The 15,994-nt window shown below is 45.8% G+C and overlaps 1 protein-coding gene across 2 annotated transcripts in view; it reads right to left on the bottom strand.

Moving 5' to 3' along the window:
• ARFGEF3 (ARFGEF family member 3) overlaps window positions 1–15,994 on the bottom strand; it is a 1,236,769-nt gene that overhangs the window by 894,719 nt on the left and 326,056 nt on the right. For both annotated transcript variants that reach the window (XM_069608078.1, XM_069608079.1), the window contains exon 4: window positions 14,858–14,989. In XM_069608078.1, the coding sequence (XP_069464179.1) occupies window positions 14,858–14,989 (132 nt within the window). The remainder of the gene's footprint in view (window positions 1–14,857; window positions 14,990–15,994) is intronic.

The raw sequence follows: 15,994 nt of genomic DNA, 5'->3' as shown, positions 1-15,994 counted from the left end.
GTCACATGTTTTGCCGATTTGCCACAATGGGTTCAGTAGAATCTTAGACGTGAGCTTTGTCATTGGATGAACGCATCCTGGAATGCGTATTTATGTTTTAGTCATCAATATTTGTGTCTTTGCATGCACTCCTGTTTTAAAGACAGCCATTTTGTTTTCCAAACAGTAATGCCTTGAACTGCTATTAATTGTGAAGTGATTGCTTTGTAGTTCTGAAACCCAAGCTTATTTTAAAAAAAAAACCAAAGCGTGTACTGCTTCATCCGTCTGCCTGCTCATGCCATTCAACTCTTTGGATTTCAATTACCATTTTTATGGCTGTTGCAATGAGCTCCCTTTTTTATGGGCAATAAAACTGCTCTTCGACTCACATGAGAAAACAGGCGTGTGTGCTTCTGCCAGTCAGATGCAATTCAAAATGGTGCTGTGAAAAACATTCCGACGAGGAAGGACCATCACGGTCACCTCTTAAATGTTGTTAAGCTCTTTTGGATGAGAGAGAATAAGAGGCCCTTCAAAACCAGAACACACACCTGCTTCACAGTCAATGATCCTACAAGCTTCGCCAAAGGCGATAGACCTGGCTCTGAAACGCCTTACTATGTTCAGCCTACACATTTCCAGTATAGCATTAGTACCCAGGTCTAAAGTGCCGGGGTACTAATGGCAATAAGCCCCTCGACGGCGGGCCAATACCGCCTATGGTAATGCCCCTGGGGCTTCGTTAAATACAGCCCCGGGGGCATTACCTGGGGTGGTATTGGGCCGCGGTCGAGGGGCTTATCGCCACAGTAAGACTCATGTAAGCATACTGGAAATCGCATTCATAGTGAAGTATTGCAAGATTAACTTCGCATTTCTGGTGCTTCTGTTCGATATCTACTGATTTCATGGTGATGTGTGAGGTGATTCGTGGCCAAGGCACTAAGGCCCACTAGGCAAAGTATCTGTCGGAAAATGTCTTTGGTAAGAAGGTCTACCGAATAAGGTGGCAGATTTTAATTTGCAATCTTTTTTCTCGTTTTCCTTCAAAGAGATACCGCCGATTCACGTGTCTTGTGCTTTTCCCCCTCCTACCCATTGATCTGCCCTAATGTTTTCCTCATTTGTAACCATTTAACACCTTCTCCGTTACTCAATCTGTTTTTGTAGACTTCATTTGAAAATATGTTTTCACTTGAAGTTGTTACCATTCTGTGTTCTCTTTGCTAAACAACCTGCATTCACAGACTGTGGGCATGCAGAGATCCTAGCCACTAGTGTAACTTATGAAATGTGGCACCCCACCGGAATGCTTGAATACCACGTTGTGGAGTTTCTTATATCCTCTGACTTCATGGGACCATGTGATCATGGGCCACATTCTGCTTTGCCAGAGGACCCTGTGCACTATCTGAGGGCCCTGTCTACAAAACGATGCTCCCTGGGCCTACAACACCCAGGACTCTGCCTGCAAGTGTGGAAGCCATCTGCAACACTGTGACAGGCTTTCAGAAGGCCACGTGACGCCCTCTGCGTCCAGCCCGGTGTCTGCAGCCAAGGGCCAAAAGCAGCAAAGGGCAGCTCCCTATTTGGGCCAGAAAGGGCCTAGGGCCAGAGTCCCTGCTCAAGCCAGAACTTCTCCAAGCTCACCCTTTATCGACATCTGCTTCCACGGATAGGGATCCTTCCACCCATTGACTATCCATTCACTGCAGAGCTTCTGTTACCCCACAGACCAAGGAACGTTGCTGTTTTGGGTCTGTAAATTGTCATTTGGCTACCCATAGCCTATTCCAGAACCGGCACTCGTTTCTTCTCAGCCAGCCATCCGCCCCTTCTATTTCTGCTTACCCACCTACCGTCCCTCTTTCTTGGGCTGCATCCTTTCTTAATTGTCTTAACTTGCATATTTCTTCTTTATCTTGATTTCACTCCATTCCACTTTCTACTCGCCCTTCTCTTTCCCTTCTCTCAGACTTAAGCCTTAAATTGTGTAAATTCTGCATCAGACTCCGGCCTCGCCATCTTCCCTTTTCCCCCTGCTGCCGCACCTTTCAAATAAGATGCTCCTTTGCTCCTAGGATCTCCAACCTCATCTATTCTACCGCACAACATATGCTCCTCTCCCTCACCTCCTGTCACTCTGTCACATCCTTTTCCCTGTGGCGGCTGTGGGGGCGATGTAAGTTCCACCATTTATGTGCCATTACGTTTGTTCCAGAATGTCCAGCAGCGCGCTAGATGATTTCATCATGGCCACCGCCCGAAGCATTATATGTCTTCAGGATCCATTCGGCAGTGCGTTGCAACCCTCCGGTCAGCCTTAGGGATAAAATGCTGTTCAAGGCCCTTGTCCAGTGCCTTTTCTATTTTCTCTTGCCTGTGTTTATGTGTCCTCCCCTGTGCTTACGCTAGGCGCGTTCCACCTTGCTCCCGCTTAACTCCTGTTTTCGGACTTTCCAGTCGGGAACCAGTCTCTCCGGCTTCACTGATCTCCTTGCTTCTCTTCACTCCGGCTCTGTATCATTTTCCCCGTCTCATCAGGTTCATGCGCTCATTCTTCCTATTACCCTTGGATTCCAATATTTGCTATCTGCTATTGGTGTTTCACCAGTATCTGCACACGTATTGGATTCTTTAATGCCTGTCCTCAGGTCCGTGCCTGCAACCATTGTTCCCTATGTGCGAGCTGCCTCCTTTATCACCTCTTCCACCTGAGTCCTCGGAGCATCCCTCTCTGCACGACGCCTTCCAGGGGTTTTGTGCCTATCCAGGCTTTTCCTCTGCCTGTCTGTTTTGGGGAAGGGGCCGATAATCTGCCTAGTTAGCAGGCAGACATAGTGGCTTCCCCCTTTGACAGGCCCCACCTATTTAAAGAACGGAAGACCAGTAAAAAGAAGAAGAAAGGAAAGAAGGGAAGAAAAAAGGGAACCTTCTCTTCAAGCCCAGAAGAAACAGGTGAGGTGTTGGGGGCCCTCTCAGACACTGAACCCAATCTTGACACACTCTTTCACTTGGCCTCTGGAATGCACAATTCCTCCCCCTCAAACAAGTCTTTCTACACTGTTGACTACTTCTATTCTTATCACCCTAACTTTTCACTTCTTAATATCACAGAAACCTGGCTCGCCCCTCATGACTCTGCTACTATAGCAGCTCTCCACACTGATTCTGATACCTTCTCCCAGACCCTCTGTTGGGAAGGGCGGTGGTGTAGGGTTCCTTATCAATACGGCCCTCAACCGTGCTGCTTCGCTCCCCTTTGACATCAACTCTTCCTCTTTCGACTTTGCCACTATTGAACTCCTCCCTCCTGCTCCTCCCAATGTTCTGCTTCTCTATCAGCCCCTAACTCCTCCTTCCCTAATCTGACCCTTCTCCTTGAATCACTTCCTACCGACATCCCCATTGTCATGGTGGGGGACTTTAATTTTCCCATACCCTCTGCAGTCGCCTGCCTTGAACTCAAATCCCTCCTATCTAATCACTCCCTCTAGTACACCCACAAACAGCCTACCCACTCTGGTGGGAACTCTCTCGATCTTGTCTTTCTCTCTAATTCACTCTCCTCCTCTGACCTCTCTGTTGACCCCTCTCCCTCTGATCGCCCCAATGTTCACTTTAACATCTTGTTCCCTCCACCTTCTGCTCCTCTTTTCCCCTCTTCAGTTACTCAGAGGAAATTCAGACAGGGATTCCTTGTCCCTTACCTTGATGATGTGAGGACTTCTCTCCTGTCTGTTCCCCTATTCATGCCCCTTCCATTGACCATGCCATCTCTGACTTTCTCTATGCACTTACTATTCAAAAGACCTTGATCAGTTGGTATTCAACCGGATCGTTAAGTACCTTGAGGATAATGGCCTTGGAGATCCACTTCAGTCTGGCTTCCATAGTAAACCCTCCATGGAGACTACACTCATGCTTTCTCTCTAATGCTCACCACTCCAAACTCTCTTCTATGCTTGGAATGTTCCATCGCTTTCGAAACGGTCAATCACTCCTCTCTCCTCCTCACTCTCCAGGACCTTGGGTTATGCAATTCTGCTCTGGCCTGGATCAACTCCTATCTGGAAGGTCACTCCTTTAAAATCTCTTGGAACTTGCACACCTCTGATCCCACCCCTCTTTCTGTCAACATCCCCCAAGGACCAGTCATTGGACTGTTGCTCCAGGAAGACTTATCTCATCCTTTGGCTTTCACTATCAGCATTTTGCTCTTTTACCTCCTTCACCCCAGCCAACTCGGAACAGATTATATATGGTCTCTCTTCAATTCGCCACTGGATGGCTCTCCTCCACCTCATACTGAACTCTTTAATAACATAAATCATCTTTCCCACATCTCCCAATGCATCCGTACCCTCCTTTCTGCCATCTCATTCCTGCCAGACCTTCTTCCTACTTCACCCAAGGCTTGCAATCTTGAGATCCTTTTTGATAGTGACCTATGACTGCAACAATGAATTACTACCTCTGCCTCTGCTGCTCGTATTAATTAACCTCCTCAACATTTGGAAAATTCAATATTCATCCTTTTCTTACTAACTACTCTACAAAAACACTAACCTCCACTCTTGGGCTCAGCAAACTGGACTACTGCTCAAGCCTACTCCTTGGACTTCCTACCTGTAGACAAAGTCTTTAACTTTGCTACTCGCACTTTCTACAACCTACCCAGATCTCACCCACTTCTACCTACAGACAACATGCTGGTTGGCTCTCCATGCATCACCACTCTTTTTTCCAAGTTCCTTCTCCTAGTCTACAATGTTAGTAATGGTCTTGCTCCTCAGTACCTGTCAGATTGCATCACAGTTTACTCACTATATTGTATCCCCTGATCCTCTTATGCACTCAACTTCACAGTCCCATACCCTCCCTGTGCCTTCTCTCGCTTCCGCTCAGAACAATCAAATCCAGCCCAACTGTGGACCTCTTCAAAGCTTGGCTCAAACTTCACTTACTTGCTAACTAGGGAGTTTTCCATGCCCTCTCCCCAATCCTCCCTACCTGACACCACCACTGCCTCCAGTGACTCTTACAATGTAATTTTGTATATTTAATTAGTACTCCTTTTTAGTTTGAAGCACTTACCGCCTAAGGTTAATGTTACATTTGTAAGTCACCTGTTTCCCCATATAAATTAAGTATGTTTGTTTTCTTTTTTTATCCCTAAATATGTTGTCATTGTTTATTCTCTCATAAACTGGCTCCCTACTTGTGCTCATCGTTAAGCTATTGTATCGATATCCTTCGTGGAAATGTGTCTGACCATCTGTAAATGTGTTATTGTAATCATTTCTGAACAAAATTGGCATCCCTGTTCTTCAAATAAATACAAATACATTCAAGTGAAAGTGTCACACTAACAGTCGAGGGGGAGGCTCTGGCAGAAACTGTACATAAAGCCAACCGGCCACAGGAATGTTCCACCTTCTTTGAAAGAAAGATTGACTCTCTGGCTAGTAGTTCAGGCCCCTATGCGTTGTGTTAGGTATAGGTTATTTGGGCATAAGGGGAATATTTAAAAAGGGGCGTAGAGAAGCCTTTATGGTAAGATGGGTGACAGTACATTGCTACAGATGTTACGTGCACAGCAGCCTTTAGTGAGGCTGGGATCAGGGAAGTTCAATCGCTCAGCAAGAATGGGAGTGCTATGAAATTCAGTGGAGGCCAAAGGCACGTGGAAGACTAACATGTTTGGCAGATAAACCAGGAGAAGATGATGGAACAGTGACTGCATGAGCCAGGTTAACAACTGTCCCCTGCAGCATTGCCAAAAATGGTACTCCAAACCTCTACGGCTGCATTGAACACCCCATCACAGAGCACGGCCAGAGCGCCAAGACTCTTTCACTTCACCCACCTGTCAATGCATGATGATAGTCCTCCAAGAGGAGGCAACCACCATTCCTTGCGAGCACACCAAACCTGCAATGCCCAGTCCATTGGCTTACAGCAGTCCACCAACCTCATCACCATCTGCCATAAACCGAAGCACACTCTTTTCTTATGCCTTCTTCAAAAAAGAGTGCAGGTGTTAACTCGACATTATGCAGCATTGTAGTTCCTTGTGGCATGTAGGTACAATACCCTTATTGTTTGTGTTTTTCTGTTCAAACGTTCATTTAACTCTTCTTCCTGCCCGTGCTTTATTGCCTTTGCCATCAGGTTTGAACTCTTCTATCCATCCCTTTGTGAACGCACCCTCATACCAAAATGTCATACTCACTCCTTTCTTTAGGACGACTGGCGTTCTCCTCAGATCTGCAGTTTTAATGTCTTTTTAAATGCTTATATGGTCATGTCTTTTTAAATGCTTATATGGTCATGACCTGCCTTACATTTCCTCTAGTGTCGGTCGATAGGGCCTTGCTGGTAACCTTTGCCCTGCCTGTCAGTACAGCAGGTTATACATATTTTCCATGACTGTCCTGGCCTTGTTCATTCGTTCTGCCTCTAGCCTCATTTCTTAATGGACTATCCTTTAGCGTTAATAGGGTTTGCATACAAAGAAAGGAACATTATAAATTAATTGGCCATCATAGAAATGCCCCAGGGCTCTGGACTGATCTATTTTATTCCCAGGGCAAGAGTGATTTGGGAGTTAGCAGACGAGCTGCGAGTGCGGTGGCAGTACAGAAAAAAGGCAGAGGCTGATGGAGTGTGGGTGGGAGGTGGTTAAGCAGGAGTGGCAGGAAGTGTAGAAAATGGCTGTGCTGAAACCCCGGGTGTTAATTAAGGATGCTCTTTTTAATTATACATTTCCGCCTTCCTCCTCCTCGAAGGCTCATTTTAATTGGGCTTTTCTTTTCATTACCAAGCTTTGTACACTGCTTTTGTAATTGTGTTCAGAAAATGGTAGGCAATGCCTAGCGGAATAAGGCCAGTTGCAAAGTTTTTTTTATCAGTCACTTGATCACATGCTGACCAATTAGCTAGGAAACATTGTCAGAGAGAGCAGCGTAGGCCGAAGAAACAAAACAGACTATTGTTTGATTTTGAAGCATTTGTAATGCGCAAATTGAATGGAATTAACCTTATCTAGATGCAGAAGTGAGGATATGTCCGAATATAACAGCACATAAGCAGAGACTATAGAATAATCATATGGGAGGTCAATTAAAAAGGAAGGTTTTCAGAGCTTTGCGGAACTGAATGAGGGGGTCCTTTGTTTTTAGCTCCAAAGGAAGACTATTCCAGAGCCTGGGACAGCAGGCTGAAACCCGCCTGTCCCCTTAGACACATAGCAGAAAGGTGGCAACAGCAGCAGAGATCCATCAGCTCAGCATAGCGTACGCAGAGGCTGATATCCCACCCGTTTTTTGGCCAGGCATGAAGGTGCCAGATTGTAAAGGCATTTGTAAACTATAGCACAGGATTTTAAAGTTAATTCTGCCTTCAACCAGCAACCATATTAGAACACGACGTAGGGCAGAAATATGTGCGGACTTAGGTACTTTGTAAATCAACCTCACCGCCGCATTTTGGGCCCTTTGAAGGCAGGCAAGTGTTTACGAGGGATTCCGCTAGCATACTATTGCCGTAATCCAGCTTTGAATTAACCAGAGTCCCCATACACTGGCATGATCTTCAGGTGGAAGGTATGGCAAGGCCAGTCGGAGGAGCCGCAGAGAGTAAAAAACTGATTGCACTTTTTCACCACCTGCGACTGGCATCCAAAAGTCTTGCCATATGCAGCCTACGTTTTTTATTTTTGGGGCAAATTTCAATTTAGAGCCCATTTAGCAAGGTGTGGGCAGACGCTTCTCATTGTCTGACAAAAGATGTTTCAGGCCAAACAGAGCCACCTCGCTTTTACTGGGGTCGAGCTGAAGCCAGTTCAATACCATCCAATATGCCACATTCTCCAGGCACCGCACAACTTTAAGAAAAGAGTCTCTGAAATCCTCCAGCTTCAAAAAGACCTGGTTGCAGAGATGTAGGCAGGGTGGGGCTTGAGCGGGCAAAGCCCAAACAAAATCTGTAAATGCCCACTCATCAGCGCTGTGTGGGCATTTACAGATGTAAATGTTACTGCGGTGGGCCCAACTACATTAGCTTCAGGCCTCACTTTTTAGACAATCCTGACTACGCCTCTGTCTGGGCGTCATCCGCATAGGATTGAAACCCAACCCCTTGACTCCTCAGTGTACCCATTAGTGGTTGCAAGTATAGATTAAACAGCACAGGTGAGAGGGACGATCCCTGAGGGACCCCACACTCTTGAGGCAGAGTGTCTGAGAGGAAACTCCCCAATCTCACCTGCTGCTGGCTCTCACATAGAAAAGAGCTAAACCATTGCATGGCATGATAGGAGACCTTTCCAACCCTCTTTAGGTAGTCTAAAATAATACTGTGTTCTACAGTATCAAATGCCAGTGTAGAGGAGGAGCCAAGTACCCCCACCTCAACCAACCCAGCCCTTTTACCTGTATGCTGGAAACCAAAGTATATGACATACACAGAACAGTTGAATCGACAAAGAGCAGAGTATGGACTCACTCCAGTACCAGTATCTAAGAGAATCTGGGAGCCAAGGTACCCATTGAGAAAACCATATCTGTATACAAAGAAATATGATGGCCATTTGAATGAAATCCCTGACGAAGCAGAGCCAATAAGCGGCAAGGATGAATGGTAATGTCACTAACCATTGCCACTATATGCTACATGGAGCTGAAGATGACGTTCATAAAAGAGATGCAGTGACCAGAGAATTCAGATATTCTATAAGGCATCAAGAAAGTAATAAGGATAAGTGACATCTTGGGCTCAAGGTGAAGAAGCTTATGCCACAGAAACAGATGAAGATATCAAGTTATTTTACGAATACCTACCAGTTGCACACACACCGAGTGCTCACACGCACCTTTTTGACTCTCTCTACTCTCTCTACTGATCTGAACTTCGTTTCCCAAGGGCGTTCAACCTACCAGCGCCTTCAGACCATACCAGTGGTATATAAGGTGCTATACAAATGCAAAATAATAACAATAACAATGTGTACAGATGCAAAAAAAAAGCAAGCAGCAAAGTAATCGTGAAAGCTAGCTTTAAGCCTATAGTAAAATAGATTGTGGCAAGTGCCAACGTATACATATATAGGAATGAGAGAACTACGGATGTTTCCACTAAACGTATTATAGCAGCCTTGATAGTAGCAAAAAGGCCTAATTTCAGTGTGTCGCAGTTAAAAAGCAAGTTGAATTACAAGTGTATTTCAGAAGGCGAGGCTGGACAAGCCAAGAAACCAAGGTCTTATCAAACTGGAGTGAACTGACATTGGCTACAAAGTCGTGTGAAAGAACAAGACTCTTGTTCAGAAGGCACGAACATAACAAGGAAGACGTCCAAGGTTTATTAAAAAATATTAAATGCACGAAAAAGCTCGATTCCATGGTCTCCAGTCACATGGAAGCATGAAGTTGGAGGAACAAGATGGTCACGCCTACGCACGAAGGCATACTGTGCTTCTCACTCCGTAATTTTCTCAAGGACAAGTTTCAAAAGCCTAATTGACAGTAGACCACTGAGGTGATGATAGATTGATATGATAATTGGTGGGAAGCTAAAGTTAAGGCGACCTCACCAGCATCTGGATGGCCAGCCTGCAGGCTGCTAACGTAGGTGGAAAAGTACTGAAGGAGGATAGAGTGCCAACCAATTTTAGAGGACCTGCATAAGTAGGGGTCCATTAGTGTGTAAACCAATGGGACGTCATGTGTTTAGTGACATTCTTAGTGGTCAGTTTTAGAGGAGGGCTTAGTTGTCCCACCTGATGTTAAGTAACCAATCACATAGTTACACTTTTTTAGACTACTATGGATCATATACTTAGATGTTCACTCAGAGCCAATCACTCATGCTATGCAGGATGACGTTAGTACACATGTAGATTAACGTTATTGATGACGAATATTGCTTATAAATGTTCAGTTTTTTCTTAAATGCATTGAGTAAGAGGATGTTCGTTATGCTCCCTGTTTTAGAAAGTTGATATTAAAACAGATTTCCTTTTGTCAACTTCCTAAGTCGGCTCTATTATTGATGTATGAGTAAAGTCTGCATCCCCATCCAGCACCAGGATAATTGCTACTCAGCAAAAGGGGCTGGACTATCCAGTTCACAGGGACAAGTTGACCATTTTTAACAGGGACATCTCCACCTCATCAGCAGTCTGAAGGAGATCGTCCCAGACCACCATTAATGCAGTATTCACTGCCAAGTCCTGACCTGAACGCACATTGTTAGGATGAAGCATGTGTTTGTTTTCTTGTTGAGCACAGCTCGTGACCCACGGGGGCGACTGTGACCATGTGCATATAATTAATACCGGTGGACGACTTCCCACCGCCAGTTGCCTCCCAACTCCCTGTCTGAGAGCCTCATTGCAACCCTGCTGGGTGCAGCGTGCGCAATGTCCATGACAGGCCACTCTGCCTCACAGAGTACTCTCACACCATGGGGGCCGGACGGCCCCCTAACAGAGGTCAATACCGATTTCCATGTGCTAATAGTACTCAGTGTTGGTACAGCTTAAACAGCCGGTCAGTCAATTTGGGGTCTTGTGAAAGGGAAGAACCGGCACAGCAGCAATATACTGTGCTGCACTGTAGTGATTCAGGAATATGGGAAGTTAGTTCCCAAACCACAAGTAAGCATAATAAATAGTGCTGTAGCATCGAAATCGGCAACAGCAGCCACGGTCCCCAGATCTCCCTTTGACAGGGCTTGCCTTTGTGACAGATCCCTGTGATCTGGGTGATCTGTCCGCAAACGTTTTGTTCACGGGCAGACTGCCCACAATAAAACTGCTCAATTTGTGTCCCCGCCTCCATTGTGGAGGATGCGGGGGACACCTCTGTGGGCCTGAAAGGAGGCATGTTCAATGTGACTTTATCACAGCAGGACTTGTGTCTAGACCATACGCTTCAAGCTAACCTTCACAGCCCCATTCTCAGAGCTGCAGACCCTCTCTACATACCTGGCTTATAACTAGGAGAATATAATGTCTGCCGCTTCACTTAGGGTACTGGCACACAAAATAAACAGCAGGTTTTAAATCACAACATTTGCACCAACAAATAATTTCTGATAAAGTACACAGGTGTTATCTGATATACGTTACTAGCAATTGTGGTGAAGCTCTGTAACAAAATAAAGTGGCACATACGTGGCTATGAGACCCATGTATGGTCATCTTATTTTCCAGGTGCATCTACAAGGCAGCCATTCCAAAAGAGCCTTGCTTATAAAAGCATAAGATAGCCTGCAGTGGCGGATTACCCAATAGGTAAAGTAGGCACTAGCCTATGGGCCCCACTTCTTTTAGGGGCTCCGTCAGTGCTTAATTTGTGCCAGTGTTTGCCGGTGCTGGACACTGCCACTCAGAGGCCTTGGTGCACTGCGGCACGTTAGCATTCTTTTTTTTTTCTTTCAGATCATACTGGTCTCCCACTGTGTCCGTGTGGCGGTACCCAACTGTCTACTTGCATCTCTGTTTTTTTTTTTACTTGTGTGCCATGGGTGCCGTCCAGGGCCCAAGCGCAGACTCAGTGAGTCTAAGACACACCCTGGCTGGTGCGCACAGGAAGGCAGAAGCAGCATTAGTAGTCATCTGAGGCCCAGCACGGCGCCAGCACCATCAAAATGTAACCTGTTTTTCGGTTTTCCTCATCCTCTCTGTGTTAGAGTCGCTTGGCTTGCTTAAGGTAGTTAATATTAAAACCAATTGTCAAGTGACTATTCAGTTTGCGGTGTGCCTTAAACATGATTAGTTGTATTTTTCGTATGAAACACGTTTCCAAGTAGCTGTTGTACATATGGCTCTATTACAGATGGAGGAGGCATTCCACGAGTAGGGCGCCTTTACAAAATGGCGTCATTTAGATCGATTAGTGTGAGCCAGTAGCTGAGGGGCAATGCGTCGGTACATAGGTGGGGGAGGAATGGTGGCAGTGAGACATACACAAAATATGGTGTACACAGCACCAAGGTATGAATTTGCTATTCATAAATAACACTAGGGGCCTCCATTGGGTTTAATCCGTCACCAGCACTGTGCGTCAATGCCTGGGGGCCTTCGATTTATGCAAACTACAAAACGGACACTGATAAGTTCTTCTTTGACTGCCGCCACTGGAGGACCATGCAAAACAAATACATATGGTAACAATGTGAGTTAACACTTCCTGACTCCAGTTCTATTGCTATAAACAACAGACCAACCTTGCTTTCTTCGTGTTACACTGTAGTGCCTGAATATATACACTCGACCCAATTGACTATTACAGATAAAATAAAGTGAGCAAGAAAATAAGGCTTAAGGATGGAGACACAGGTGCTGGTTCTACAATAAGGCACCACTAAGGAGCTACCAGCCACGTGCAGAATGTACTGGTATGTATTGTATTGTATTTTGTTATTTATATAGCGCTCTTTCCCCACTTGCGTGGCCTCAATGCGCTTTTTCCTTGGTTGAACGCCCTTGGTGACCATAGTCAATGTGGTTAGAGATTATAGGGGATTAACTTAGATGCGTGTGTGCATTTTTGCCATTCTAAGACTTGGGTGGCTGGCAAGACTTCACTAAGCAGCCCAGTAGAGGTCAGACACGCGGGTGGGTGCTCTTGAGGTTAGAGATAGATTACTATTGTTGAGAGAGTCTATGTGAGGCCAGATATACTGGGTGGTGGTCGCTGTATCGTGGTGGCAGAGATGTTGTGGTATGTCAGGTGTTTCAGTCTGGACGGCTATGTTTGAAACTAGGCCGGATGTGCTTAGCCGTAGACGTGGTCTATCGTGCATGGATGTTTGCCCGTGCCTTCGGCTTGTCCACGCTAGTGGTGTGAGCAATCCGTACCATAGTCTGCGAGAATTGCTTATTTGTCCAGGTCTAGAATTGAGAGTCCTGTAGTGATGGGCCTAGGTTACCTACTGTAGCAGCTAACAGCGTATGACAAGCAGACTAAATGCAGCTAACTAACACAGCTGGATATGAGAGTACTACATAGTGGGAGAGGCCTACACCTAACAATGCAATTTCAGTACAAGGCTAAACACAGCTAGATTGCAAGTCCTGTATAGTGGGAGAGAGGCCGGCACCTAACAATGCAATTTTAGAGCAAGGCTAAACACAACTAGATTGCGAGTCCTGTATAGTGGGCGAGAGGCCTACACCTAACAATGCAATTTGAGTACAAGGCTAAGCACAGCTGGGTTTGAGTACAAGGCTAAACATAGCTAGATTTGAGAGTCCTGTATAGTGGGAGAGTAGCCTACATATAATAATGCAGTTTGAGTACAGGGCTAAAGACAGCTAGATTTGAGAGACCTGTATAGTGTTAATGTTAATGTTAACGGATATTTGTACCGTGCACTATCATCACCGGAGTGGTCCCCTGGTGCTCCGGCGGCTCGGAAAGGGAAAGGGGGGAGGGGAGGGTGAGTCAGTGGGAATAAGCTGGAAAGTGCAAGAGAGCAGTGATGCGCTGTTGGCAGCTTCGGACCGGTGGGTCCGTTGGCTGGGCTTGGGGCGTTTTACGGTCAGTAGTCGTCGTGTGCTGTTGTGCGAGTCTATGTGTGGTTTGTTGTGTTGTTGCAGTGTAGTGAAGTTTGTGCGGATTGCTGTGTTGTAGGCTTGTGGTTGTGTTTGGTTAGAGCTTGAGAGGTGTATGCAGAGGGGTGAAATTGTTAGGGGATTGGTTAATTGGCTTTGCTGTACTTGCAATTATGTCTAGGTGTGATGCTTGCTATCATTCACTATTCCATCTGAGTGTGGCCCTTGCTAATCCTCAATATCCTATCTAGATGAGAGGCAAGGCCAGCGATCACGATTCCATCTCAGTATGGCACTTGGTAACATTCACATTTCTATCCAGATGAGATGCAGGTCAAAGTTAAGAATTCCATTTAAGTGTGGCATATGCCAACATTTATAATTCTATCTAGATGTGGCGCAGGCTAAACTTAATCTGGTCGCATTACAAGGGAAAGAGGCATTACAAATTCCACTTCAGGGAATGCAGGGAGCGAAAAAAGGGTTCATGATAACGAACAAGCTATACTAAAATCGGTTTATGCACACAGCACACACAACTTAAATCAACCTTTACACAGTGAACCCCCCCTCCGGCTGCAAACACATCAGTCTCACCACCTACAAAATTACGTGTGCCGCCTTAGTCACAGTTCAAATCATAGACCATTTCCCTCCTCTGCCCCTTCCTTTGAATGCCCCTCTAAACTGGGCAGCACAGGGACCCTCCTGTAACTTGAAGGCTCCCTCATCACCTCTAGCCACACAACCCAACATCACTCTGGATGAAAGGTACTGCAGCCTGACGGTAAGTCTGAAGGTAAGTCCTTAATACAGATGTAGTACACACGCAATAGAACAGGTAGTCAGTCCGAGAGATAGAAGACCCGCCAGTACCACCACCAAGGCTAGTGTCCCAGGACTCTCTGGCAGTATAACTTCTCGATCAGCGAGGGTAGAGTCACAAGTGACATCACCAGTGACATCAGGGACAGGGGTCTGCACAGACACGGGAGGGAAAAGGTGAGTAGGAAAAGGACAGGCCTTTCACCACGGTTGTGTACGGTCTAAGAGGCCATTGTTCTCTTGCAACCCGGTTTCAAATTCCGGGCAGAGAAAACATTCTGAGTACCGGTTATGATAAAGCTGTGAGCATCATTTCAGTACGAGATGCTAACCAAATAAAAAAATAAAACAAACAACAAGCAGCCCAGATGCAAGGGGACTGTATTGGTAATGTGTGGGTGCTTTTAGGGCACCCTGCTTTCTGCTGACAACCACCTACAATAAGACTTCTGCTCAGTCGAGTGCTGGCGCCTTTCAAATACCAACCTTCATCACCTCAACCTGTAGGTCCTCGTGGAGGGAGGGAGTCACTTTCATGGCGTTCAGCATCTGATTAAGCAGCTGCCTCTCATCAGAATCGGTTTCCACGGATACAAATCGTTCCTCAGACAGAAGCTTCTGCGGAAAGCAACAGGGACAGTTTAATGGCTGCGAATGGCAACTTACTGCCATCAAACTAAACACCTATCCTTTTTATTAAGCTATAGGTTTACGGCTACTGTCTCGTCATATTCTAGCAAGTACACATCTTTAACATTATGAGACAGCACGCACATGTTTAACGGTTTCTTTTTTCACAATTTTTTAATGTTTTAGCCAAAGATTAAAAGATTTCAGCAAACTTTCATAAGGTTATTCATATTTGATATGATAAATGATATGGCATTTATAACGCGCCTATACACAAGTGCGGGTTTATATGTTTTCTTATGTAAATACAAATCTTCTGCAGGGCCCATTTCACTGGTTTACAATAGGTCAAAAACAGAGAAGGAACAAGTTACTTACCTGTAACTGTTGTTCTCCAGCATGGGTCTGGCATGGATTCACATGCTCATGAATATTCCCCGTCGTCAGGCTGGGAATCCTCGGTAAAGAAAAAACCAGTATCAGTTTCGTTTCTGATCTGTCTTTCGTAGTAGTAACCAATCACTGATCTCTGCGTCATACTGACCACAGCCAATGACTGCCCTCTACCTAAGCCCCGCCTCTGGCAGCCATCCTCAGATTTGGAAGCACGTGAAGTGGCAGTATGACCAAGTGAAGAGCCGCAGAGGGGTAGGCGGGAGGGTTCGCATGTGAATCCATGCCAGACCCATGCTGGAGAACAACAGTTACAGGTAAGTAACTTGTTCCTTCTCCAGCATGGAGTCTGGCATGGATTCACATGCTCATGAATAAAGAATACATAGCAGTACCCACATGCACAACCACGGGAGGTGGCAAAGGCTCAACATTAAGCATCACATCAAAGTCAACATTAAGCAATCTTACCTCCTCACCAGGCTCACCTCAGGCGAACAGGTTGCGCAGCACTGCTTGGCCGACCCTGGACTCCTCCCTGGAATCCCGATCGACGCAGTAGAATTTCGTGAAGGTGTGCGTCGACCTCCACGTAGCAGC

This window comes from Ambystoma mexicanum, chromosome 4q (assembly GCF_040938575.1).
Source record: "Ambystoma mexicanum isolate Mex_15411 chromosome 4q, UKY_AmexF1_1, whole genome shotgun sequence".
Classification (NCBI taxonomy): Eukaryota; Metazoa; Chordata; class Amphibia; order Caudata; family Ambystomatidae; genus Ambystoma; species Ambystoma mexicanum.
This window is presented reverse-complemented; position numbering and strand designations above follow the sequence as displayed.